Source organism: Ornithodoros turicata, chromosome 10, assembly GCF_037126465.1.
Source record: "Ornithodoros turicata isolate Travis chromosome 10, ASM3712646v1, whole genome shotgun sequence".
Taxonomy (NCBI): Eukaryota; Metazoa; Arthropoda; class Arachnida; order Ixodida; family Argasidae; genus Ornithodoros; species Ornithodoros turicata.
In genome coordinates this window covers 34,144,719-34,171,714 of record NC_088210.1, presented here as the reverse complement: position 1 = coordinate 34,171,714, position 26,996 = coordinate 34,144,719, and the positions used below count along the sequence as shown (strand labels likewise).

Here is a 26,996-nt window from a genome sequence, read left to right as displayed (position 1 = left end):
CCCGTGGACGATATCGGATTGGAACGGTCTATCTGAAGATATGGTTGGCGCAACTTGTGTCGATACGTTTTATCACGGGCTATTTTCGTGTGATGATTATAATTATTGATCTCTTTGTGCTTAGTATTACTGTTTGTCGTCACGTGCTCCTTAATATTTCCACTATTGTTCTTGACAGACTCGGGCCTTGCGTCTGTTCTCTGACTGGACATTCGTGCTGTACTGCACTGCACTGCATGCCTGTTTTTATTTTCATTTTTTTCATTTTCCTTCTTTCTTTTTGTTTATTTTCGGTTTCCTTCTTGATCTTTTTCTTTCTTTATCTTTTCCTTTTTGGCAATAGCCTGCTGACATTTCCTTTTCTTTTCTTCCTTTTTGTCTTTCACTCTATTAAACAAATCCCACCCCCCGCCACTATTGTTTATACTGTTATGTTTCCGTACCTCCTACTATAGTGCCTACTGGCGAATGTAGGTACTCCAATAAATAAATAAATAGTACCACCCCCAGAGTAAGGCACCGGTACCAGGCTGCAAACTACGACTACATGCTCTGGCCGGCTGGTGCTTTATTTTTCTTGCCTGTAACTTCAATCGCCAAAGAGCTTATGAATAATGGAAGGAACGTACATGGCCTGCGACGATATGTTTATCATTTGCATATCGGATTATGTGGGGTTTGTGATCGATAACCCGTCCAGGTCTAAAAGGGGATGATGGAAGAAGAACAGATTTCCCCGCTCTCAAAGCTTACTAATACAAGCCCCGTTAGGTGGGGATATATTTGACACGTCAATATTTTTTACCCGTGATTTGAGAATCTAATCAGTATTTAAACAGTAAGACTACTAACGCAAACAACTGCGTAGGGACAGCATCAGACATGGTGATAATCAAACACTGGTTAAGTTTAGTTGCTGCATTGCGTGTGAAACTAGTAACTAAATTGCAGTTACCTTTCCGAAATGTAACCACTCACAGCTATTATGAAGCTAAAGTAACTTACTTGATTGACAGAAGCAAACATTCGTTAATTACCAATACTCTCCAGCCACAATAGATGACACTCATCTGACATCACACGTTGTTACACTTGGGCAGTACAGTGAACCCCCCCCCCTCCCTATTTCTGGAATAGCAAGCCGACGTCTCGTTTGGCTAACTTTTCCCCCGTTTTTTTTTTTTTTCCTTTTCGTCTAATAAATATATCCCCCCCTCCTTACTAGGACCATGGTCGTTCCCGAAAATGTTGGTCATAATGCGTAATTGTCATATTAACGGGGGGAATTTGCAGAAGTTTCACAACATTGTTCCCCAGGAGTATGGTCGTAAAGTGCGTATGTCATATTATCGGGGGTCGTATTAACGAGGGTTCACTGTAGTTGTTTTTTAAAGCTATCGTCAGATAGCTTCACATCGCTTCAATCCGAATACAATATCTTCACAGATGATGATGATGATTGAAAGAAAAAAAATATCTTCCCAGACTCCAACGCAGTTCTGTAGATTGATCGAAAATAACGATTTTTTTTAAATTCCGCGTCAGCGCCGCGAAGCAACTGTAGCAACTATAACCGGAGTACAGACATCGACAGATGGAGAGAGGACAGCAGAGTACAGAGAGGGACGACAGGGGGAGATTAGTATACATCCAGGGCCCACATTCGTGCGGAAAATCTGCCGGAAAACCTATAGGGGAAAACCTCAGCCGCAGCACAGCCGGAGCCGGGATGCGAACCCGCTTCGCTTCTTGGTCTCGTCGTGGAAAACGATCATCCTACACTCTTAAAAATGAACTTCACCGCATAGCACGCTCCTAGCCAACCATAATCTCGAATGATATCGTTATCTGCCCTTGTTTGTTGAAAACGGGAGGCGTACGCCTTTTTTGTGACACTTATGCTGTTCATAATTGTCACAGAAAAGGCGTACGCCTCCCGTTTTCAATAAATCAGGGCAGATAACGATATCATTTGATATAATGGTTGGTTAGGAGCATGCTATGCGGTGAAGTTCATTTTTAAGAGTGTAACCATTACGCCACGGGTAAAAGACGTGAGTCCCGGGAAAGCCTGGACCTGCTACTCCGGAACACGTAAATAGAAGAGAAAGTAGGAAAACAAAACGAATAATACCGATACCAAGATAGTTCCGTAGACGGTCTAATAAAAAGTACCGCTTTTCTCGAACCGAAAGAAAGAAAGAAAGAAAAAAAAAAAAAAGAGAGAGAGCCGATATCGTCGAAACGCGCCAGTATTAAATGCCTGCAAATCTTCTTTGACCATTTTGAAAGGAATCCTTTCAGACGCAGAGAGAATGGAACGGCGCCTAATGACGTCAGCAAGCGTTATCCTCTTTGCACAAGACTAAGCTTTTGAGTCGGCAACGTAATGGATTCCCTTTTCCTGTCTTCGTTATAGATCACTGTTTACAAACTTTTGTAAATCTCCAACAAGGACCTTATTTTCCCATTTGACGTAAAACCTCAAAAGGCGCTTTTTCGACGCGTGTCGAGAATCCCTGTTCAGAAGAGCGTGAATGTTGAAGACCGTCAAGGCTGAGAGGTTTGAGGATGATGGAAGGAGTGTTCAACGGATTGCGCTGTGTCATGAAATGTGACTTTTCTCTCCTTTCTTTTTTTTTTTTTTTTTTGTATCAAGCCCCTTTCTTCCGCAGAATTTGCATAGCAGTCTTGGGTAGGGTTACTAAATGAAAGTGATTAAGTTACAGTTAGCTCGCAAAAATAGTTAATGGGTTACACTTAGTGTTTTTGAAATCGAGTTAGTCATACAGCTACAGTTACCACGTTAAAGTGACTTTGTTACTTTACAGTTACATTTTTTAATGCCGATTAAATGTGAGTCGAAAAATTTGGCGCTTGTACTGTCCAAGCATATAGTTATTCTGCGTTATAAAGAGAGTGTTAAACTGTGTCATAAACTATTAAACATATTTCCCATATGGGAGAGTCTAAAGCCATCATGGCTCCGTATGAGATGACAAAATTCGTGGAATTCTTGGTTAAGAAAAGCGGCAGGGCATTTGAAGTTTCGGCAAAATGACGCTGCAGGACGGACGCCAGGAAAATATTGCGATACCTGAGTTACTTAGTTGCAGTTACGTTTTACAGTTACTTCAACCAAGAATGGTAACTGTAACTACATTTACAAGTTACTTGTAACTAATTAGTGACTACGCAAGTAGTCGTATAGAGATATTCCCACCGAGCAAAGTGACCTGCTCTTGATACTTTCGTCACTGCCCCCCCCCCCCCCACACACACACGAGGTTACGGGTTCGAACCCAGTCCGTGACAGCAGCATCTTGGTGACTGGGCACGAGTTAATTTTAGACACGGCGCCGTCAGCGAGAAATCCCCGACGCTGGCAAGATAAATCCACGAATCATAAAACTACGTATAATAATCAGTCATCTTCCACGCCGAGACTGGGAAGTGACACGGGTTCGAATCCATGCAATGATGTTTTTTTTTTTTTTTTAAATAATGAATTAATCCAAAAACTTACCACGAGTATCCTTCACTCATCTCACAGCTCATTCATCCACGCCGCACGGCATTCCTGTTTCAGACATCTATATAGAAACAGAACATGCCATTCCTAGATTCGTACCGTAGGGAAAAGCTGATCCGATTAACCCTAGATCGCACCGTGTGCCGTCTGCTGCAAGGTAATTGTTCCGGGGGTTTCTGCTTCTTTTCTTTTCTTTTTTTTTTTCGCCCTTCGTTATTTTCCCTTTCTTCCGGTTCGGTGAGAGTATACCCAGGACGGCATCAGGAAACAGAGAGAGAGAGAGAAAAAAAAAGAGTGAGAGCAAAGTGTGGCAGAATAAATGCTCCCTATATTTAGGGGATCGAGTGAGAAATGCATATACGTATGGATTCAACGTGATCCCGCAAAAATAGGCGCCGCACAGCTCTACGATCTCGGTTCAGGCACGCACAAGCATTTTTTTTGTTTACGGAAGAGAGAAAATCTAATTCGGCAAGAGGCGAGAAATCTCGTGAGGTTTGCAGAACTGGCGCCGCGATGCCGAGGATAATTCCTTTTCTTCTTTATTCGACTACCATTCTTTCTTTGTTTGTTTTTCTTCCTTCTTTTTTGTACCACGTTGCGAAGTAATTAGGAAAAATCGAGAGTACGGAAATAAATGTGGATTTGGCGAGTGCGGTTTGATTGTTTCGCTTCTGTATATGTGTGGGCCAATTGTGCGTGTTCGCGGTGGACATTAGTGTGCGCGTTGATATTAATTATAGTTCGTATGATTTACATTATTAGTACACATGCATCCACGTTATTTCGTTCCACATCAGATATGTTCGTTTTTAAGAACTACTAGCAGAACTTATACTATTTGAACTGTATATGTAAGAACCAGCGCATGTTATTCCTATGCAAGGTTTCTCTGACATGTCACTGGTTCACTTTTATCCTATGCCATTTACGTGACTGTCTTTCCTTTGCATTTGCTCTATTTCTGGCTTGTAAGGCTATTTTCGCTAAATTTTCCGCCCATGCTGAATTCATTCTTCCTTTCAAGAACTCATTGTCACGCTTCATATGTCTACACGATGGTCCGACTACCATATCGGCAAAACGATTAGGTGCAACCAAATGGCTGAATGGCGTGCAGCAGAGACCTAACTACACAGTGAGATTCAGCACATGTGTCTTTGACCGTCGTCTGAGCTCCAGTGCTTGGGTTATGCGTGCGACCGTCCCAACTCACATGCACCAAGATTGAAAAAAACTCCACGCTTTTATTTTACTTTCATTCTTGGTCCACGTTCAGTTGAGACATGTTCCCGTCCCACGTGATTACTTTTTATCTCGTCGTGGACTTTTGATCTCGTCTACGGCAACGAGGCATCGCCATCGCCATCGTGCTTATTAGCACACGTTAACTATATTCGTAACTACACTCTAAAAAAAAAAGGGGTGTACTTTAACTCTTTTTTCTTGCCACACATATGACTTCCTTTTGCAGAGTACAATTACTCTCAAAAGGGAGTTTCCTCCCTCCCACCAGGGAGCAACATTACTCCCTTACACCCTATCGGAGAGTAATATTACTATCTGGTAGGGAGTTAAAGCGTAAACCCGCACAGACTCATTTTTGGGAGTAATTGTACTCTCCACAAGGGAGTGAACTCCCTTTTGGAGAGTACAATATATGGTAATACAATGTGGCAAGAAAAATCAGTTAAAGTACACACTTTTTCTTAAGAGTGTACCTTAGCTTCTTCCAGCAACGACAATCATTTCCTTTGTTCTAATAAATATATTCCTCCCCCCCTCCAGCAAGAACATGATTGATTGATTGATTATTTAAAAGAAAACCAGGGAGAAATTGAACTTGTCTCCTGACTAGTTCTGCTACTCCCAAAACAAAACAACCTACAAACAACCAAAAACAAACAAAGTACATTCCCCATCCCCAACAATTAGTGTGTTAGTACACTAGGTGCAAGTGAATAAATATCACTAGAACATGCAGAGAAACAGATACACACTAATGCAAAGATACACACTACAAATACACACTACAAAGATACACACTGATACGAGACACTCGCACAAAATCCTAAAATATGAGTTCCATGCCGCAGCTCACAAGGAAGTTCTCAAGTGCCGCAAAGGCAAGAACAATTAATCGGTGAACGATGATGTCCTGGGATAACGCGCACTGCAATGCAACCAACTACATCTTATACATCTGCGCGTGTTGCTACATCTTTATTTTATTAATTTTTTTATTTAAAAAAACACAAAGCATTGCAGCCAAAGGAAATACTGTGGTGCAGGATCAGTCATGGTAGTGGAGACTCCTGCAACATACAGTGTAAAACATCATCGACACACAGTTAAAAACATCAACGTTGAAGCGGTAACTGAAATACTAAACAATTTTCGAGTATTTTGATGTGACAAGTATATGCTGTCTCAACTTCGCGGCGAAACAATAACTAGTCTCGTACCAAAGCACACAGCCAAACGGGTACCATATGCATTCTTTGGCATATATACAAAATGTAATCTTGTAAAGCAACACTTCGATTGCTTCTGTTGCATTTTTTTAAATATAGAGCTATTGTAGGGCACATTTGTCGTTACAACAGAAAAGACAAGCAAAGTACGTCTTTCGCGAATCAGATCGGGAAAAGGCAAAATATTCAATTCATTGAACAACCCAACGCATGAGGTTCGCGACTATTAGAGAACGTTATTAATCACTTATCTTATACGCGTAAAGCTATACTCCATACCGTTCTTATTGTAACTGAATTTAACTTCCCCCTTGGCAGAAAAACTGAGCCGCTTTCCTCAGAAACCCGGAAGAGCGTGAAACAGGTAAAACGTTTCTCTAATTTCTTCCAGAGAAAGTCCAACTGTTCCAATTGTTCGTTTCGAATTTTTGTGCCCTCGAAATATCCTTCCACAGATTCTGACAATGCTCGCTTTCGTAAACGATTATAACTTTTTTTTTCCTTCTTCTTATTGTATATTTCCCGTTCTTCTTGAGTCGCCTCTGCAGTTCCGTATAGCACGATGAAAATCTGAGTCCCAATTAGGGACACTGAACGGAAACTCCGAGAAAGTAAAAAAAAAAAAAAAAATCCAGCCCTTGAATGAAGCGCGTGCGAGCATCCTGCCGAGCTATTGTCACTGTACAGCGGAGAGAATTTTTACAGACTGTTCAATATCCGATCCGAAAATTAAAAAAGAAATCAGACCACTATGCGCTCTAGAGATGATGAAAGATAAAGTACAATACATAAAAAAAAAAAAAGTTGACGTGTCTCGAAATAGCGCTGTCGTGGAAAAACCGAGGTCGGGAACGTTTGTTCGACGACTTTGTGACGTTTGTGTCTATAGGGCAAAAGAACAAACCTTCTTTCTTTTTGTCCTTTATGCATTGTATCGTATTTCTCTATCTATGCGGTTCCCGCACACCCACAACAAAAAAGAGAAGGGGAAGACGAAACTCCGACGAGTGGCAGTATAATGGCGGGACCTAAGGTATAGGGGGCGCGACAGTCGAAGAGTTGTGTCGTAAAAATCGAGGAAACGAAAGGAACGGATTATAAAAGTCTGGTCACATTGGGTGGTGGTTGGCGGAGGCATTACTGGACCGGGTCGATATATCAGATAAAGGTGGAGAAAACGGTGATTGTGAGGTCTGGAAGCATAAAGGAAACTCGGGGATAAAGGGAAAACGACTTTTGTCAGAATCAAAATCAAACGGTTACAGAAGCATCGAAGTTTCTCGACAATAAACCCGTATGCTCCCAACCTGTTGTGTTATACTACTATCTCTCCGGCATTCGTATATCCCTCCTGCAACTTCATACAAGTACATTGTTAAAACAGAACTTCACCACATAGCACGCTCCTAACCAACCATCATACCGAATGATATCATTCTGTGTCATGATTCGCTCAAAACAGGCGTGAGGCGACTATCTGGGACAGATTATCTTGTCCCAGACAGGCGCCAGACGGGAGGCGTACGCCTTTTTTGTGACACTTATGCTGTTCATAATTGTCACAGAAAAGGCGTACGCCTCCCGTTTTCAACAAATCAGGGCAGATAACGATATCATTCGAGATGATGGTTGGCTAGGAGCGTGCTATGCAGTGAAGTTCATTTTTAAAAGTGTACACTCTAAAAACAGAACTTCACTGCATAGCACGCTCCTAGCCAACCATTGCCAAGAATGATAGGGTTGTCGCATCTGATTCGACGAGAGAGGTGGGCGTACGCCTTTTTGTGGCAATTTGGATATATGAAAATTGCCACAAAAAGGCGTACGCCCCCGTGTCTCTTCGAATCAGAAGCTATAACCCTATCATTCTTGGCAATGGTTGGCTCACACCATGCTATGCGGTGAAGTTTTGTCTTTAGAGTGTATTCAGAACAGGGTGACTCGCTTTATTCTCTCAAACTGCTCTTATCATTCGAGCGTATCTGCTCTAAAGGCATCACTTATTATACCTCTTCCGTAAGATCATTTACACGTCCTCCTTGTGCGGCACTTCCGTCCTGCCTGCACCATATCTCCCAGCGCGTCTTGACCATCCCATGAAAGTCAGCCGTCCCACTATAGTCATATTTCATATTATTCGGAATCATTTTTTCCACTAAGCGGCTGAGACTGGAATGGCCTTCCCGAAGCCCTCGTGATTGATTGATGATTGATCTCATCATTTTTCGCACTAACTTGTATTCTTTTCTTTGCCAGCACTGAATCACGTAAAGTGTACATTGTTTGTTCTACATGTATATCTTGTTCCTTCTGTTGTCGTCGTAGATGTTTTTTCTTCTCTCTTCTAACTAATGTACCCTCATGCAATGCCCGCTTGGGCCTTTGAGGTAACGCCGTAAATAAATAAATTGTTCGAATTTTTAATTTTTTTTCTGACTACGTCCTTCGTGCGCTAGAGGGCATTTTTTGTATTTTTTTCTGTTTAGCTGTTTTATTTAATGAATGAGCCTTGATGAGGGAAGTTTCTCTACTATTTCCCTCGCTAACACCACGAAGCAACTGCTGCTATGAGCGGTTTAAAGACGCAGACAAATGGATAGTAGGACACTAGGAAGACAGCTGTAACTTTATCATGTTCCAGAATGAGTTTGCGACAACGGCGATGCCACGCAGAAACCGCGGATCGTTTTTCAATAACTGCACTCGCAGATACAGTAACCGTTTAAATCATGTTTTACACTTGTGACTGTCACCCAACCTCACTGTATCACAAAATGACGTGATTCTGCTGTTCTGGGAAACTCGCATAGGCATGTGTCGTTAAAACCGCTCTACAATCAAGACCTCGTAGATACTATGCTATACAAGGCCTGTACATTTACAACCTACCCCGCGTATTTTATCACTCTGAAGCTCGAAGCAACGAAGCTGTCATCTTGCTTGTAAAGACATCCATTCTTGCAACGACTGTTCATACATCTTGTCATCACGTACGTGGTGACGCGTTATAAACCTTGGCAAGTGTCGAGAATACGAGTCGGTCACTGAGCATCTTAACGATGCAGTCGAGTGTCTTCTGCCTTTGGCTCTTGTGTTCATGCGCACTTGGAGCAACGTGGTTCCCGAACGGTAAGGACTTACACCAAGAAGCATAGGAGATTATGGGAGACTTACCGTGTATTCAAACGAGCGACATCCTGACGGAATATTCTAGCGGAAGAAAAAGCGAAAACACTGCTCACAGAGCCGAAGTTCCGTCCCGTGTTATACGTTGAGCCTTCACGCGGTGCGGAATATCGGGAGTGGCGTACACTCTCAAAAATGAACTTCACCACATAGCACGCTCCTAGCCAACCATCATCTCAAATGATATCGTTATCTGCCCTGATTTGTTGAAAACAGGAGGCGTACGCCTTTTTGTGACAATTATGAACAGCATAAGTGTCACAAAAGGGCGTACGCCTCCCGTTTTCGACAAATCAGGGCAGACAACGATATCATTTGAGATGATGGTTGGCTAGGAGCGTGCTATGCGGTGAAGTTCATTTTTAAGAGTGTATACTGCGCATTTAGCAGAGGACACTTAGCAGACGACACCGTCAGCGTGTTTTCCTGTCGTCTGCTACAGAATATCTTGTAGCGTACTGCGCATTTAGTAGAGGACACTTAGCAGACGACACCGTTAGCGTGTTTTCCTGTCGTCTGCTACAGAATATCTTGTGGCGTACTGCGCATTTAGCAGAGGACACTTAGCAGACGACACCGTCAGCGTGTTTTCCTGTCGTCTGCTACAGAATATCTTGTGGCGTACTGCGCATTTAGCAGAGGACACTTAGCAGACGACACCGTCAGCGTGTTTTCCTGTCGTCTGCCACAGAATATCTTGTGGCGTACTGCGCATTTAGCAGACGACACCGTCAGCGTGTTTTCCTGTCATCTGCTACAGAATATCTTGTGACTGTGTTGCAGGACATTCCCCACGCATAGCAGTGTACGTGAAGACACGACGTTAGGCACTCGTGCTCACGTGACAGCAGAAAGCTACGATACTTTTCGCATCTTCCGTTTCTGGGTGAATGTCGCTCGTGTGAATACACGGTTAGACGAAGATGAACTGATGCGCTTAATATTGTCAGCTTCCGTATTTGTCTACCATCAATTTCGATCTTCCCTTATTCCTTTTCCTCGTTCATTTTTGTCACGAAAGGAATTGGTCCCAAGTTACCCCGGACAATAGGTTATTTTCGTTCACGGGCGCGTTATGATTTTCAAGGACATTGTACATACCGACTGAGAGAAGGCCGATTATCAAGGGAAACATGTGTTCGGCATTACGTGGTGCACGATAACAGCTATCCCGATTTAAGTGTACAGGAGTTTCGAATGCATAGCGAGAAGAAGTATCCACGAAAGTAGCCAGAAAATAGCCAAGTCACCACTTCCACTTCCTTGGTGCCATAGCGCAGACTGCACGCCGACGTTCTACATACCAGTCTCCATAGTTTTCTTTCATTCATCCATCGTTATAGTTTTCAACTAGAACAGATAAACAGCCACAAACATATGCGTTTGTCTGTTAACCGCAAGCCCTTTTCTGTCGTTACTGGCTACGTGGCCTGTGTTTGTTTGTCTGTTTGTGTGGGCGTCCGTGTTTCTAACGGTGTCTTTCTAAAAATTTCATTTCCTATATTTGCAGATGATGCTGATATGCAAGGACGTAACGGTAGGGAAACATCAATTATGAACTACAATGTATTACATTCTTAACTGAGGACTTGTGACATATACAGGGTGTCTTTTTTTAGGCGATACAGATTTTTCGTGACTAATTTCGTTATTATGACCATGGTCGTTCCCAAAAATTTTGGTTATACTGCGGAATTGTCATATTAACGGGGGGGGGGGGATATGCAAAAGTTTTACTGCATTGTTCCGCAGGAGTATGGTCGTAGAGCGTGTATGTCAGATTATCGGGGGTCATATTAACGAGGGTTCACTGACAACTATATAGTTACCAATATTTTCCACGCGTCAGTTCTCTAGCGTCCTGATTCCGAAGCCCTGCTGTGTTTCCCAAGCAAGACTTCAACAAATTTTGTGTTCTTTTTTTTTGTGTGTGTGTGTACGATATTTTAAGCAGCAAGCTAAGTATTGCAAGAAGAAATTTTGTCATGTCACCCATGACCTTACATGTGGCCTCCTGGTATGTGGCCTATGTGGCCTGGAGGATGTATTGATTTTTCTTTGTCGAGAAATCAGTCTAGAAATGGGCCCTGTGCAAAAATCGAGGAAACCCCATAGGCGCATGGTGTTTCCCGAAAATTTTCTTTCTTTTTTTTTCGTTTTCTCTCTATTTTTTCGTTTTCTTTCCTTTATTTCGTTTTCTCCCTTTTTTTTCGCTTTCTTTATTTCGTTTTTCTTCGTTTTCTTTCTTGCCGCCTTCTTTCCTTTTTTCGTTTTCTTCCTATCTTTTCGTCCCCTTTCCTTTTCCGTTCCTCTTTACGAAAGGAATAGCAAGTCGGCCTTTGCCTGACTAACCTTTCCTTGTTTTTTTTTTTTCTCAATAAACATATCCCCCCCCCCCGAAAATTTTGGTCATAATGCGGAATTGTCATATTAACGGTGGGGGGATATGCGGATGTTTCACCGCATTGTTCCCCAGGAGTATAATGGTCATAAAGCGCGTATGTCAGATTATCGGGGGTCATATTAACGAGGGTTCACTGTATATACTCTTCCTCGTAGTTGCCTGTATATGTAGTGTTACCCGTACCTTTGCAGTGCCTACGTCCCCGCCAGAACCGTGCCCCCAAGGGCAGGAAATGTCCGACGGATCTGCAATCACCGAATGCAGAGCCGACTGTAACCACAACGGCACCACACCTGGTACACTGGCTTGCACCACGAGACAAAGCGGTTGCGTATGTGACCACAGCAAACACCGTGTTCTTAATCTGCGGGACTGCATTGGCGAAGCTGTTTGTAATCGAATGTATGAGATCAGCCAAGGCGAATGAGGTAAGTTTTCCTACAAAAGAAGAGGTTGATTTCTTAGCAAACGTTAGCATCAACTCAAAACCACCGAATGAGGAGGCACAAAAATAAAGAAATATTAATATAAAAATGCTGAGACGCAAAAAAAATATTCCCAGAGGCCTGCATATATACGGGACACCCAAGCTACGAAGCTCTCGTCAGCGTCAAAGCCCTCATGCGTACGGTGATATGACAAAGACACGGAGGTGCTACACTCTAAAAACAGAACTTCACCGCATAGCACGTTGTGCGCCAACCATTGCCAAGAATGATAGGGTTATCGCTACTGATCCAAAGAGAGAGGTGGGCGTACGCCTTTTTGTGGCAGTTATCGTATATCCAAATTGCCACAAAAAGGCGAACGCCCACCTCTCTCTTCGAATCAGTAGCGATAACCCTATCATTTTTGGCAATAACGTGCTATGCACTCTTAGAAATGAGCTTCACCGCATAGCACGCTCCTAGCCAACCATCATCTCGAATGATATCGTTATCTGCCCTGATTTGTTGAAAACGGGAGGCGCATGCCTTTTTTGTGACACTTATGCTGTTCATAATTGTCACAAAAAAGGCGTACGCCTCCCGTTTTCAACAAATCAGGGAAGATAACCATATCATTCGAGACGATGGCTGGCTAGCAGCGTGCTAAGCGGTGAAGTCCATTTCTAAGAGTGCGCGCAAAAGTTCTGTTTTTAGAGTGTATGCGTGCACCATACCACCGGCGCTGCTGTCACAGGTTTTCCCTCCGGGTTTTCTTCAGACGTTCAAGAAGGACGTCCGCATACAGTTTGCCCCGAAGTCGGCCATGGACGTAAAATCCCTCTTTCCCGTCTTATCTGCATTTGTGTGTAGCCACGGCTGCTTCGCGGTTCTGACACCGGGAATCAATATTAATTTGAGAAGTTCTTTTTTATTTATTTGTGTCTTATGGTTTCTTTCCTCCGACTTATCCTCTCCATCTTTGTTTCAGGCGCAGTGTACGTGATGGTCCTACGTTCCAGACGTTATGCTGAATAAGGCGAAAACGTTGTTCAAATAAAAGCTCCAATTGAACCTGGTACGTTTCTCGTGCCTCTTTCGTCGTAAACATAGCCGCGCTTTCCACGTGATAATTAACGAACAGCATGAGCTAGCGATGCTCAGCGACGAGCGTCACGGTGTGGTTAGCTGGTCTGGGAGTAGAAGACGATGGTCGTCCTCCACATCGTCGGACTGACCGGCGATGATGCAATGTCCCAGCGGGCAGATAGTGGTGGCCTCAAGCTAGGATGGTGCCGGTACACTCTTAAAAATGAACTTCACCGCATAGCACGCGCATGGCCAACCGTCATCCCGAGTGACAACGTTCTCGCCCCTGATTTGTTGAAAACGGGAGGCGGAGCCTATTCCGTGCCGTGCATAATGCACACAAAATAGGCTCCGCCTCTCGTTTTCAACAAATCAGGGGCGAGAACCTTGTCATTCGGGATGATGGTTGGCCATGAGCGTGCTATGCGGTGAAGTTCATTTTTAAGAGGTTTCTTGCTTTGCACTCTAAGAAATAAAGGAGTAATTTTACTCCTTTGGGAGACTAAATGCCTTGCCGCAAAAAAATAGTCCCTTTCGGGAGTAAATGCACGGGAGTAAATGAATGTCACAGAGTGGAGACCGCATTTCACGCGCTGTTCCAAAGAGTCCCAGGTACATAATTCGTGTGCATGCATGAAAACACTTTGGATCAGACCGTCAACCGTCATATATGGATTGATATAAAATCTTGCGCCATACATATAGGGCACATTTGGCGAAGAAAGAAACGCTAACTGTTTCTGACTTTGTGTGGGCGGAAAATTGCTACGTTGGCTGAGTTGGTGGTGGTGGTGATGGTGAAAGGGCTTGCCGTTGTCGGCCTCACGTAGGTGTGCAACGTCACGACTGACGGGGAATGTGCGTCCTATAGGGCGTTGGCTGAGTTATACAGCCTCATGCCATCGAATTGACCAAGAGCACATATACGTATATACGTAGGCTGTTGCATAAGGAATATCATTTGCGAAGTTCAGTGACAGTTTGCTGTCCTGGGGAGTATAAAACGTCGGGGTTAGGGGACTAAAATGGGGAGTAATTGGCCAGTCTATGGTTGTAGAAGCTGCACTTACTCCACATTTTACTCCTGTTTTTCTTAGAGTGTAGCCGTTTTCTTTCGGTTAAGGTGATGCGATTCAGGATGGCCGACTTGAGACTGGAGCACGACCTACTAGATTATAACGACCATGTCACAATCAGCAAACCCTATGAGGTGCCTGTCCGCACGATCCGCCAGGGGCGCTACTGACGCACCCTGGCAGACTGGCGCACGATTGGACGATGGAAATTTGAATTTTGAACTCGCAGAAGCGTATGTACGACAACCGTAGCAGACGACAGCGATAGCTCCTATGAAAACGCGTAGAATGATGATAATAATCAACCTCAGAATTAAACATCTGTGGAAGTCCACAGCTTGTACAGAAATACTAAGGTAAGCTGAAGTACAAAGTATTGTAGAAGTTGAGGAAGCAATAACAAGGACGATCAGAAGCGCCACCGCTGCCTTCCAAAAATGCGGCGCATGGGAGGGGTGCGCCTGACGTGGTCGTTATAATCTAGTAGGTCGTGGACTGGAGTACTGGTCATGTCGCGGTGGGGTCTCAAGAACGTCCGTAACTTCCATCGCCATTTCTGGTAGAAGGGCAGCGACGTCGTACCGATACGTGGCAAGCTGCTGAGTAATGCCAGCAAGCTGAAACTGCATCTCAGCTTGGATGAACCAAATACTCGTGTCCCCCGCGCCAGAAGGGAGTAAGGCGAATAGCGACCTGGCTTACTGATGCAGAAGGCACCCAGCAGGGAGAGTGTTGGACTGGGACTTGAGGTGCGTCGTTCCCTCCGTCGGGGCGTTGCGTGTTGGCTGCTGCCCCTTCGGCTTGCTGAATCTTGCTGCAAGTTGGCGAATCACGTTCGGGGGTCACCAGTGTGGGAATGAGGCAAGCGAGTCAGGAGTTCCCGAAAGGGCAAGAGCAGAAGGCTGTATATTCTCGGCACTTGGAGATCGGAATGATAAAAGAATTTCAAGCTCGCGCTGTGTGATATGCATGAGGCGCGATATAACATCGTCGTCCGCCGAGAGGCGCTACATGCCCCCCAGCTGCAGAGCCGTATATTAAAAGGGAGTCCGGCCATTGGGAGGAGTCACAAAAAGAGGCTCGGCCTGTCAATCACAGTTTCGCTCCTCTGATTGGTTTGCTTTTTACCAAGGGGGTCGCCATGACACCATACTGCCACCCAAAATGGCGACGAAAACAAACACAGTGAAGCGGGGATTTCGTTACAAAAACTTTTCACAGATTAACCTGATTTTACGCTGCAAATGTACATCCTAATATAAGTTTCTCGGAAATCAGTTTCATCTTATGCTCATCCACTGATATCTAACTGAAAATATTACGTTTTGTCGACGTGTTAGGCCTAGTGAACACGGCGATCACAACGAAACCATAACAAAAACGGCGCTGTGCTCTATAATCTTATATTTAATTGCTGGATTTCATGGATATAAACACTCTTGCCTTTTATATTCAAACTATTCATGTAGATTTGTTTAAAAAACATACCGACGACAGAATCTGTCCCAGCAGGTGGTTCTGCCGGCAGTGGCACAACGACGGAAGCAGACGACAGTTCCCGATGTGCCTTACGCTCCCTTGGTGGCGCACATCAAATTTGCACCAAAAATCCACTAGTTTTGCAGATTGCGTGAGGGATCCATTTCAATCCCATCCAATCCACTTGCCACCCAAAATGGCGCTGCCCATGTTGGATACGGGGACAAATAGTGAGGATACGTTGATTGATAGCGCCCCATATTTCAGAACTCTATTGGTCACAAAGCTGAAAAAGTGGGTGGAGCTTCAGGTATAGGCATGACCCATTAATGGCCAGACTCCCTTTTAATATACGGCTCTGCCCAGCTGGAAACTGCGAGGAGCAGTCGGATCAAGTGACATGCTTTGGTGTTCCTAAAGGGGAACCCATCACGGACAGCGACGCCGAAGGTGGCTGGCACATGCCGGTGCTGGTGGACAGAGGAATCGATGAGACGGTGGTGTCCTCGAGGAACGCGGGTTCGACGCGGTCGATGGTGACCGTATCTTCCTTTCCGTTAACGGAGATCGGAAACGTTTTGTCGGATCTTTGGAGGACAAGCACAAGACGCCAGGCCTTTCGCAAGGACGGCCGACGAAGTCTTGTGCACTAGCAATACGGACTCGATCAGAAATGATTGTAAAGATTCCTATAAACATCTGAACAGGGTTCGAGTCGCGGTGCATTTGTAAGAGATAATTTAAGAGATAAAATGTCAAACATAGAGAACGGATCGTGTTAAAGTCTGCCCACAATGCGTAGCGACATAGCTGACGCTGTATGTCCACACACTCACAGCCGGATGTTTTTTTTTTTTTTTTGGGGGGGGGGGCGTTGCATTTGCAGTCCACTACTTGACGGGAAAAGGACTAGACTAAATTACTTCAAGTATAGTACAAAATATACACAACTTGAAATGTGCTTAAAGTAAATTACAAGTACTCAGAAATGTAGCTATAGCAGTAGTTGGTACTTCAAGTAGTAATGCCCATCACTGCGGATATGATGGACGTGACTATACTTGGCAGAAACGCAGACCCTGTAACAAAGCGTCCAATTACGTGAAACACCAGCACGTTGAGAACCCTCTTGCACACACACTGGTCCGCTCACTGGGAGAGCTGCCGCCGATGTGACAAATGGCCCAATTAGAGCCACCAGTCGTGGACGCCCACACCGTTAGCGGTCTCTCTCTAATACCCACGGAGAGTGCCCGGGGAGGAGCTAATAGCGCTCCTCGGTCTGGGTCTCTGGCGAGGTTTGGGTAGCGCCCCATCAACTTCTTTATTTCTTTCTTTCTTTTTTTTTCTTTTTTAGTATCAGCTTCGAATTAGAGCAGCAGCCCATCACTACCTAATCGTCGTTTCATTACATTTCAATTGCAGTAGTGAGTGAATGTAATTTAATTAAATTCTACCTGGAGTAATGAGTAATGTAACTTAGTTACATTTTAGGAGTAATTTACCCAGGTATGCCCAGCGGTAGTAGTAGTAGTAGTAGTAATCCCCGAACCAGCATCACTTGAAACTTTTATTTGAACAATGTTTCGTGCCTTCAGCATAATGTCTAGAACGTAGCGCCACGACGCACTGCGTCTGAAACAAGATGGAGAGAAGGAATTAAAGGACAGAGAAACAGAACGTAAGTAAAATAGAATTACGGATATAATAATAATATAATATATTTATTTCCACAGTATTGTGGGGGAGACAGGGACAAAAAGCTCCAATGGAGCTTGACAAAAGGTCCCTGACACCTACAGCATGACAGCAATCACTTTTATCAGAAACACTAATTCACATGAGAAAGAACAAGCACTACTGAAAATTACATGGGCAAAACTGAAAAAAAGAAAAATCGTATGGTCACATAGGCAAAAACACAGTAAGAAACACAGCCGAAAAATCGCACAACCAGTTCATTAGAATCGATCCGTGGACACCTAAAAAAAATAACGCTTTTAGATACCGGTTTGATGGTAATTATTTAATTAATTTCATTATTTATTTATTAATTCGTCAAAGACTGCCGGAAAATCGACGGAAGATCTGCGACAGTATAGAGCCGGTGGTAGGATTAGGACATACCACGTACCTCCCAGTCCGGCGTCTGACCTTAGGACTAATAATAACGAGAGCTTCGTAACAGAGTTTTTCACGTTCTCGCCATATCCTAGCGGCTCTCCGGCGAACTACTCTCGGCGCGGCAAAACAAGCCCACGTGATATCAAACCGGTCATGGCGTGGGATCGGTGAGTTACGGTGCCTCCACTCCCGTCGTCCACAGACGTCGTGATGTATATTCTGCGCAAATTGAACTTCTGCGCAGGAGAGGAGAAAACAAAGTGGCGGAGAAATCACGTGGGCAGCGATCTTCCACTCTCCGATCGGCGCGCAGGAACCAACGTACTCGATGTTGTGGCTGCGCGGTTACTTCGTCGCTTCCTTCCCACGTGAACCGACCCACGTGGACTCTCCGCGTGCAGCTTGTTGTGCTGAGGGGGCGGCCAATCATGTGCCGCGTTATGTTACGTCAGAGGCTGAGGGAAAGGGGGGAACTGAGGAGCTGCGTGCGCGGAAGCGTGACCTACTTGCAGAGGGTATTGAATACGGAGGTAACCTTCTCCGGCGCTCGGAATGTCATCGGCGCCGCGGCGCCTAAGCAGTAGTGAATATCGCGTTGAGTATCGCGATGTATACCATTGAGTATCGCCATTGAGCCGAATACCATTGAGTATCGCGTCTATAAGGCAGGTCTCTGGGAAAATATTTTGCCTTCGTTGGTTTCACATCTTTTTTTTTATTTCTATACTAATAAGTCACTGATTTGGCTGCTGATTCAGTGGATCTGAGTTGATGCTGGAAATGTTCCTATAGAGACTTTAGATAGGGGAGGAGGATTTCCCCCTCGTTTCCCACTCCCAAATGCACTACCAGGGGTACAATTATGGGAGGGGGATCCTGAAATCGGGTGGATCCCCCGTCCCGAAATTGTACCCCTGGTAGTGCATTTGAGAGTGGGAAACGAGGTGGAATTTCAGGAAAAAAGATCCAAAGGGAAAGAAGATCCACTAGTGGATCTTCTTTCCCTATGGATCTTTTTGCTGCATAGATCTTCTTTCTCGTTTGATGTTTTCTCCCTTTGGATCTTTTTTTTCCCTCTGTCACGTGACCCCGTTGGATGCTCTTTCTCGATGTACTTTTTTTTTTTTCGTTGGATCTTTCTTCCACAAGCGGACACATCCCTCCCAGGCTACTCTGTTGCTTGGTAAGGCATTTTACCCTGCTTTAAATGCAAAACCCACGAAGCGTGTACTTACCACCACCGCCGTGGGCCTCCTCATACATTTGATCACACATCCATCTCTGAATGCAATGATATGCCCGATTAAGAACAAAGCCTTTGCTGAACTGGCATATGCAGCCTTCTCGTCTCGTCGTGCAAGCGAGCACATCACGAGCGGCGCCGTCGTTCTCGCAGTCAGCGACACATACGGTGTTTGGAGTTCCGTTGGACGGTCTCTCAAATTGACGGCACGGTTCTGGTGTGACCGTGGGCGCTGCAAAGATAACACGTTCAGATAACCACGGAGGAGAGTGAATGTCAAGTGCTACTAGGTCGTTCTGCAATTTCCTAACAGTCAGTCTTTCTTTCAGTGGCAGAACAGCGGCAGAAAGTGCACTAAGGATATAGTGAGTTTCCCAAGCTCACTTCACTTCTCTTTAGCAACCGGGCGCGTAGCCTCGACGGCAGGCTTTGTGGCATAGGTAAAAATGTTGAGAAAAAAAAAAAAAACCCGACACCACAATATTTTTAAACAAGTATTTTCAACGGCGTGTTTATTTGATTTTAGTACAGTGTATTGTGCCGAGAAAAAAAATCGCGTTATTAGTCTCGTTAATAGCCTGCCAAATCTTCGCGGTCTCGGCGATCCGTGGGCGGCCATTTTTGTTGTGGCACATGTTTGAGGCGAATAGACCTCTCCCTGCTTGTAAACGAATGACGTCATAGTGCTCGACGACAGCGCCACCAATTTGGTAGAGTTGAACTACGCTCGAAGCTAGCCGTGACGCCACGGTCTTGTGGGGATTACGATGGCCCTTGAAAGCGACCTCCGACGCGACCTTCGGTCCTAGTTTTCTTTCAGTAGGAGGCAGCGAACAAGTGCCCATTCGTGGGACCTAGCCTTCCCTCCCCTTCCGATTTGTTGCTGTTTCAGTCTGTCTACCAACGTCATGATGACGTTTCTCGGGTAGAGGTCACCTTCTTTTATGTTGGAAGAAGATTTGCAGGAAGCGTTTCTAAATCAAGGAACATTCTCAAGAAGGTATTGTGTCTTATCTATCGTAATTGCCATCATCGCTTAAGTGACACTTACTTGAGCAGTGGGCAAGCACGCAGTGAAAGTGACATTGGCTTGGTTCGAGTGCACTTCACGAAAATGACATTAAATTATCCAGCGTGACAGGGGTATGGCTTACAAGTGACTTCTAACTGTAACTGGTTATTTTCCTACAAGAGTAACTCATAACTGTAGCTAGTTACAACTCCTGCTTAAAGTAACTGTAAAATGTAACTGTAACTACGTTACTCAGGTAACGCAATATTTTCCACGAATCCGTTCTCGAGCGAAATTTTGTCGACGCTTCAATGTCCCGCCGTTTTCCCAACCAGGAATTCCTCGAATTTTGTGATCTCATACGCAGCCAAAATGGCATTATAGCTTAGACTATAACTCCCATGGCCTGTTTGTAACGCGGTATATTTACGCCTGGACAGCACAATCGCCAAGACATTTTTTTTAGCTACACATATTCGACTTTTTTTAGAGGGTAACTGTAAAGTAACTAAGTTACTTCAATGTGGTAATTCTGTAGCTGTAACTATACAGGGTGATCCAGCTAAATGCGAACAGATAAAAAAAAATATATATATATTGGTAATGGTAGATCTCCTACCGTGTCGTCCCTGCTTTTCAGTGTCATCTGCAAATAAATAAAATTAAATATAAAGACACCGTTTGAAGCTTGGGCGCCCGCACACACGAACAAAATACAGGCCACATAACCCGTAACGAAAAAGGCTTGTCGGCAACAAACAAACATATCTCGAGGTTTGTTTGTGGCTGTATATCTGTTCTAGCCAAACACTGCGTGAAAAAAAACGTCAAGAAATGAATGAAAAAGAACTATAGAGGCTGCATACACGGCGACATATTCTTGAATTTGAGGAGGGAGTGAAGACACACGCAAGTGGACAAGACAAGACTCGTACAAGACTCAAGGCAAGCTCAGTTTTGTCCAAGACTTCCATAATATCTAAGTAACGGTAAGTCTTACCATTCAGGGGCCATGTCGCTCCAAGCGACCATGAACAACAGCACCACAAGAGCCAAAAGGGAAAGGCACTCGACTGCATCGTTAAGACGCGTAGTGACTTGTGTTCTCGACACTTGCCAAGATTTATAACGCAACAACATGTGATGACAAGATGTACGTGCATTCTGCAACGAATAACAAACGTTACAAAAATGGATGTTTTACAAGCAATATGACAGCTTCGTCGCTTCGAGCTGCTCCAGAGTGATAGTAATGTATGGGGGACTGTCATCAGTGCCACCTGCATAGGTCTCGAAAAGTATTTACGAGGTCTTGATTGTAGAGCGGTTTTAACGACACATGCATGACACCCGAGCTTCCCAGAACACCAGAATCACGTGTTTTTTGTGATATACAGTGAGGTTGGCTGATAGTCAAAAGTGTAAAACGTTAAACTGTTGCTACTGAAACTGCAGTTGTAGGAAACGAGAAAACGTATGAGTCACTGAAAAGGCTAGCCAGATGTAGGACTCGAACCCACATCTTCTGGATTACCGGTCTTGGGCTCTACCAATAAACCTCTACCAGACAAACGTCACCATGACGTTGGTAGACAGACTGAAACCGAAACACATCGGAAGGGGAGAGCTGGGTTCCACGAATGGGCAATTGTTCGCTGAAAGAAAAGTAGGACCGAAGGTCGCGTCTCTTTCAGAGACCATCGTAATCCCCTCAAGACCGCGGCTTTCGGGCGCGACCTTGTTCGCCCCCTATAGCTTCGAGTGTAGTTCAACTCTACCAAATTGGTGGCGCTGTCGAACACTATGACGTCATTTGTTTACAAACAGGGAGAGGTATATTGAGCTAAGCTAACACATCTCCCCTGCGACTTCCAACACTCTTAAAAATGAACTTCACCGCATAGCACGCTCCTAACCAACCATCATCTCAAATGATATCGTTATCTGCCCTGATTTGTTGAAAACGGGAGGCGTACGCCTTTTCTGTGACAATTATGAACAGCATAAGTGTCACAAAAAAAGGCGTACGCCTCCCGCTTTCAACAAATCAGGGCAGATAACGATATCATTCGAGATTATTGTTGGCTAGGAGCGTGCTATGCGGTGAAGTTCATTTTTAAGAGTGAAGGGCGCGTCATCTGAAGGGACAAACCAGTCACTCTCTCTCACTCATCCTCCTTTCACTCTTGCATTTTTGCACATTCATACAGACATTCATACGACAGGGATCGATGCAGGCGGCAGCTGTTGAACAAGAGAGTGGAACAACATAGAAATGACAATTACATGGAGGTAGATTGGTATAGAGACCTGGACCGGTAATCCTGAAGATGTGGGTTCGAGTCCTACAGCTGGCTAACCTTTTCAGTGACTTTCACCTTTCATCGTTCATTTGTTAGGCAATTTGAGGCTTTGTACGTAATTATCCTTTCTATGTTGTTCCAGCCTCATCAAGAAAACGTATATTCGGCCCGCGGTGACTGCGTGCGTCACCGCCGCCATTGTCGTAAACGCATTCTTGGGTACGTTAAAGCCACGCCGTGTTTCTCCAGCGTCCCACTGTCCATTTGTCGTATTTCTCCATCGTTATATCTTTCCTGATTTGTTGAAAACGGGAGGCGTACGCCTTTTTTGTGACAATTATGAACAGCATATGTGTCACAAAAAAGGCGTACGCCTCCCATTTTGAACAAATCAGGGCACACAACGATATCATTCGAGATGGCAGTTGGCTACGAGCCTGCTATGCGGTGAAGTTCATTTCTAAGAGTGTGGCTACTGACGTAGACAGATTTTCTTGTAGATCCCACACAAGTCCCAACACCTTCGTTTTTTTCTCATTCTCTTTTTTGTTTGTTGAGGGGGAGCAGAACCCCCGAGACCCCCCTTGGCCATGACACTGTGTATACAGACCTTGCTAACTCACTATGCTCAATGCTCGCAGCACCGGGGCAGCACCTGTCGACGCTTCGCGACGTGTTTGTCGCTTAGTTTGCACTGCTCGTTATCACCGCGGCGATGTTACGGAGAAGGTGGCTGCGCGTGATGATCCAGAGGTAGTAGTAGTAGTAATCCCCGAACCAGCATCACTTGAAGCATTTATTTGAACAACGTTTCGTGCCTTCAGCATAATGTCTAGGACGTAGCGCCACGATGCACTGCGTCTGAAACAAGATGGAGAGACGGAATTAAAGGACAGAGAAAAATAATGAAGAGAGGACAGATGAAGAGAGGACAGCAAGAATGAGAGGAGGACATGGGGAGGGGGGAGGAGGGGGTTAATACGTGTCCAGGGCCGACTTCACGGGGGACATGCGTCAAAGTGTGCCGGAAAACCTAGGGAAAACCTGCGTCAGTATAGACCCGGTAACCGAGGATTTCCCCCTCGTTTCCCTCTCTCAAATGCGCGACAAAAGGCACAGTTTCGTGCGGAGGGCGTTGTCCCCCCCACGACTATGCCGTTGCTGGAAGGCACTTTTCTCTGCTTTAAAGAAAGACTTCGCGAGGATTCGAAAAAAAATAGGTGAACATCATACCGAAAACGGACCGCTCCCTCGATACCAAAAATACAACATTCGCGTTCATTTTTTGGCGAGTAATTAATTCGTAAATGATGACAATACCAAACCGAAACCGAAATGCAAAGCGCCGCAGCGGTTCGCTCTGAGGAAGATACTGTGACGTCACCCAGCATTGCCGTCTGCTACGAAGCTCGCATTCTTCCATGCTGGATGACGTCAGCAGTGTTGCCTTCAGCGCCCTCTTGCATCACAAAGGCGAATAAAATGTGCGCACTTTCGGAACGCGATATTTCGTAACATGTATGTTCCTGACACCCCAAGGGTTACTGCTATGTCCCACTTTAAATACAAAGGCCCCGAAGCGTTTCCATTAGAATCAACCTCTTCTTCCTCGAGAACTTACTTCCATCGTCGTGGGCCTCATCGTATATTTGATCGCACATCCATATCGGAATGCATTCACCCCCATTAAGAACAAGGTCTTCGCTCGAATGGCATACGCAGCCTTCTGTTCTCGTCGTGCAAGCGAGTGCATCAGGCGCGGAGCCGTTGTCCGCGCAGTCAGCTTCACATTCATTGCTCGGGGATCCGTCGGACACGCTCTCAAATGGAGGGCACGATCCTACCGAAGGCACTGCAAAGATGACACGTTCAGATAACCACGAACGAGAGTGAACGCAATGACGTTTTCAAGTGCTATACTTGGTCGTAAACATGTCGGTCTCACTTGCAAGATGTTACAAAAAGCGACCCGTAATTTTTCTCAAGGGTGGTGAAACTTTCGGGAATTCATCGACGAAGACAAAGTCAAACAAGGGGACGTTCCCTGTTCTTCCTCCAGGTTTCCAGCGCGCCAAAACATAAAACGCTTTTTTTATTGTTTTTAGTTCAGAGCCGCAATCTTTTACATACTATATACTGCTGCGCCGTCTTGCTGTTTTTTGTTTGTTTTATCGTACGATACATGTGAATAGAAAGGTTTCGTGTACACTCTTAAAAATAAGTTTCACCGCATAGCACGCTCCTAGCCAACAATCATCTCGAATGATATCGTTATCTGCCCTGATTTGTTGAAAACGGGAGGCGTACGCCTTTTTTGTGACACTTCCCAAGCAGCACAATGTACTGAAAGTCGAGTGCAATAGGGGTGGACGGTATGTGTCTTATCAATGTTCTTTAGTTTCACCAGTCTGTTCAAGGCCTTTTACCTACCCGTCCACCCCTATTGCACTCGACTTTCAGTACATTGTGCTGCTTGGGTTATGCTGTTCATAATTGTCACAAAAATGGCGTACGCCTCCAGTTTTCAACAAATCAGGGCAGATAACGATATCATTCGAGATTATGGTTGGCTTGGAGCGTGCTATGCGGGGAAGTTCATTTTTAAGAGTGTACCGTACGCTATCGCCTTTGCGCTCGTAAGGGATAGCGTCGGTGGCTCTGCGCAAACCATAAAGAGAGCTTCCTCGCAATGCGCAGAACCACCAACCCTATCCCTTACGTATACGCAGAGGCGATATAGCGTACGGTACACTAAAAGTCACTGAATACCATGTTACTCGATTCGAATTAACGGGGCGGTTAATTAGCTTATGTTTTCGGAACTGTTGCGTGCAATGCATTGTGATTCGTAATGAATGAACCCCTACCGTTGCGTCCTCGCTTTTCAGCGTCATCTGCAAATAAATAGACTTAAATAAGAGATACACCGTCCAAAGCGCGCGCGCCCACTCATACAAACAAAGCAAATACGGTACAGGCCACATAACCCGTGACGAAAAAGGCTTGTCGGCGACGGACAAACACATCTGGCAGCTTAATTGCTTGCGACTGTGTTTTCGTTCCACGGTTGCGGAATTGCCCACTCCGGGGTTGGAATGATTCCGGAATGATTCCAGATTTGTCAGAGCCCGGAATGGAATTGAAATGGAATGGGAATAGAATTAGGCGGAATGGAATGGTCTGGTTTTTGCCCTCACGCCCTTTGCACACACTTAAAAATGAACTTCACCACATAGCACGTTCCTAGCCAACCATCATCCCGAATGACAAAGTTCTCGCGCCTAATTTGCTGAAAACGGGAGGCGGAGCCTATTTTGTGTCAATTATGCACGGCACAGAATAGGCTCCGCCTGCCGTTTTCAAGAAATCAGGGGCGAGAACGTTGTCATTCGGGATGATGGTTGGCTAGGAGCGTGCTATGTGGTGAAGTTCATTTTTAAGAGTGCATCCGCACACGGTCAAGGGCGAAATAACCTTGTATTTGTTCTTTTTTTCCGTGATGGGTAATGTGAATCTCCTCTATAGCACTGCTGGGATACCCAGCACGGTTACCGCTCCTTTTTCTGTTATTGATGAAATTAAAGGCATGGAATATGGGGTTGCCAAACCGTTCCAGGAGTGGGAACTGGCCATATACCTTTTCATTCCGAGGAATTGAAAGGAATGGAATTATCAGAAATCTCCATCCCTCAGAATGGAATTTGAATGGAATGGGTGATCCCATTCCCCAACCCTGTTCTGTTCTTTGTAAAAAACTGCGTTGGATTGGTGAAAGACAACTACGGAGGCGGTATACACGCGACATTTTCCTGAGTTATTTCAGGAGGGAGTGAAGACACACGCAAGTGGGACAAGACAAGACCCGTACGAGACTCAAGGCAAGCTCAGTTTTGTCCGAGACTTGCAAGTCTTACCATTCCGAAGCCATTTCGCTCCAAGCGACCATGAACAGCAGCACCACAAGAGCCAAAAGGGAAAGACACTCGACCGCATCGTGAAGACGCGTATAGTGACTCGTATTCTCGGCACTCGCCAAGATTTACAACGCAACACCACGCGATGACAAATTGTATGTGTATACTGTAACGAATAACAGTCGTTACAAAAATAGATGTCTTCAAAGCAAGATGACAGCTTCGATGCTTCGAGCTGTATGGCTTCAAAGTGGTAAAAAAACCGGGACTGTCATCGGTTCTGATGAGAGTTCCCTGTATATAGGACTCGAAAATGAGTTAGGAGATCTTGGTTGCAGAGCGGTTTCAACGACACATGCCACGAAAGTTTCCCAGAACGTCAGAACCGTGTGCTTTTGTGATAGTCAGTTGAGTGACAGTCAAAAGTATAAAACGTTTAACTGTTAGTACTGCGACGGCAGTTGCTGAAAACAAGAAAATGTATATTCCGTCGTTTGTCGCAAACTGATTCTTGGACACGATAAAGCCACACCGTGTTTTTCCAGTGTCCTGCTGTCCATTAGTCCACGTCTCCAACCCTCTCACAGCCACGGTGCTAACGGGGGAAATAGTAAAAAAACAAAGAAAAATTAAGACTCATGCGTTAAATAAAACAACATTAACGACTTAACGCTCTCCCCTTTTTATCCTCAAGTCCCCCTCCTTTTTCCCCACATAAGTACATCACAACCTGCG

The 26,996-nt window shown here is 44.9% G+C and overlaps 1 protein-coding gene and 1 long non-coding RNA gene across 3 annotated transcripts; one reads left to right on the top strand and one right to left on the bottom strand.

The window, feature by feature from the left end:
• Window positions 1-8,944: 8,944 nt before the first annotated feature.
• Window positions 8,945-13,100, top strand: LOC135370641 (uncharacterized). Its single transcript, XR_010415407.1, has 4 exons — window positions 8,945-9,135; window positions 10,703-10,729; window positions 11,788-12,024; window positions 13,013-13,100. It is a non-coding gene; the product is annotated as an uncharacterized LOC135370641 (long non-coding RNA).
• A 4,121-nt stretch (window positions 13,101-17,221) lies between these two features.
• On the bottom strand, window positions 17,222-26,424 carry LOC135369998 (uncharacterized). Of its 2 annotated transcripts, XM_064603643.1 has the most exons (8): window positions 26,262-26,424; window positions 25,215-25,241; window positions 23,969-24,199; window positions 22,958-23,208; window positions 21,045-21,208; window positions 20,664-20,690; window positions 19,025-19,264; window positions 17,222-17,300 (listed from the first exon to the last, which is right to left on the bottom strand). In XM_064603643.1, the coding sequence occupies exons 1-4, from the start codon at window positions 26,338-26,340 to the stop codon at window positions 23,180-23,182; spliced, it is 366 nt and encodes a 121-aa protein (XP_064459713.1). In that variant the 5' UTR covers window positions 26,341-26,424; the 3' UTR covers window positions 17,222-17,300; window positions 19,025-19,264; window positions 20,664-20,690; window positions 21,045-21,208; window positions 22,958-23,179. The 2 variants fall into 2 exon arrangements, with proteins under 2 accessions (XP_064459713.1, XP_064459712.1); XM_064603642.1 differs by lacking the exons at window positions 22,958-23,208; window positions 23,969-24,199; window positions 25,215-25,241; window positions 26,262-26,424 and having other exon boundaries at window positions 21,045-21,204.
• Window positions 26,425-26,996: the final 572 nt, after the last annotated feature.

Coding starts and splice junctions, on each gene's coding strand:
- LOC135369998 (XM_064603642.1), bottom strand. CDS start 21,123: ATGCAGTCGAGTGCCTTTCCCTTTTGGCTCTTGTGGTGCTGTTGTTCA. Junction 20,691..21,044: donor AGCGACATGGCCCCTGAATG/GTAAGACTTACC, acceptor ATTTATTTGCAG/ATGACACTGAAAAGCAGGGA. Junction 19,265..20,663: donor TGAAAAGCAGGGACGACACG/GTAGGAGATCTA, acceptor TTATCTTTGCAG/CGCCCACGGTCACACCAGAA.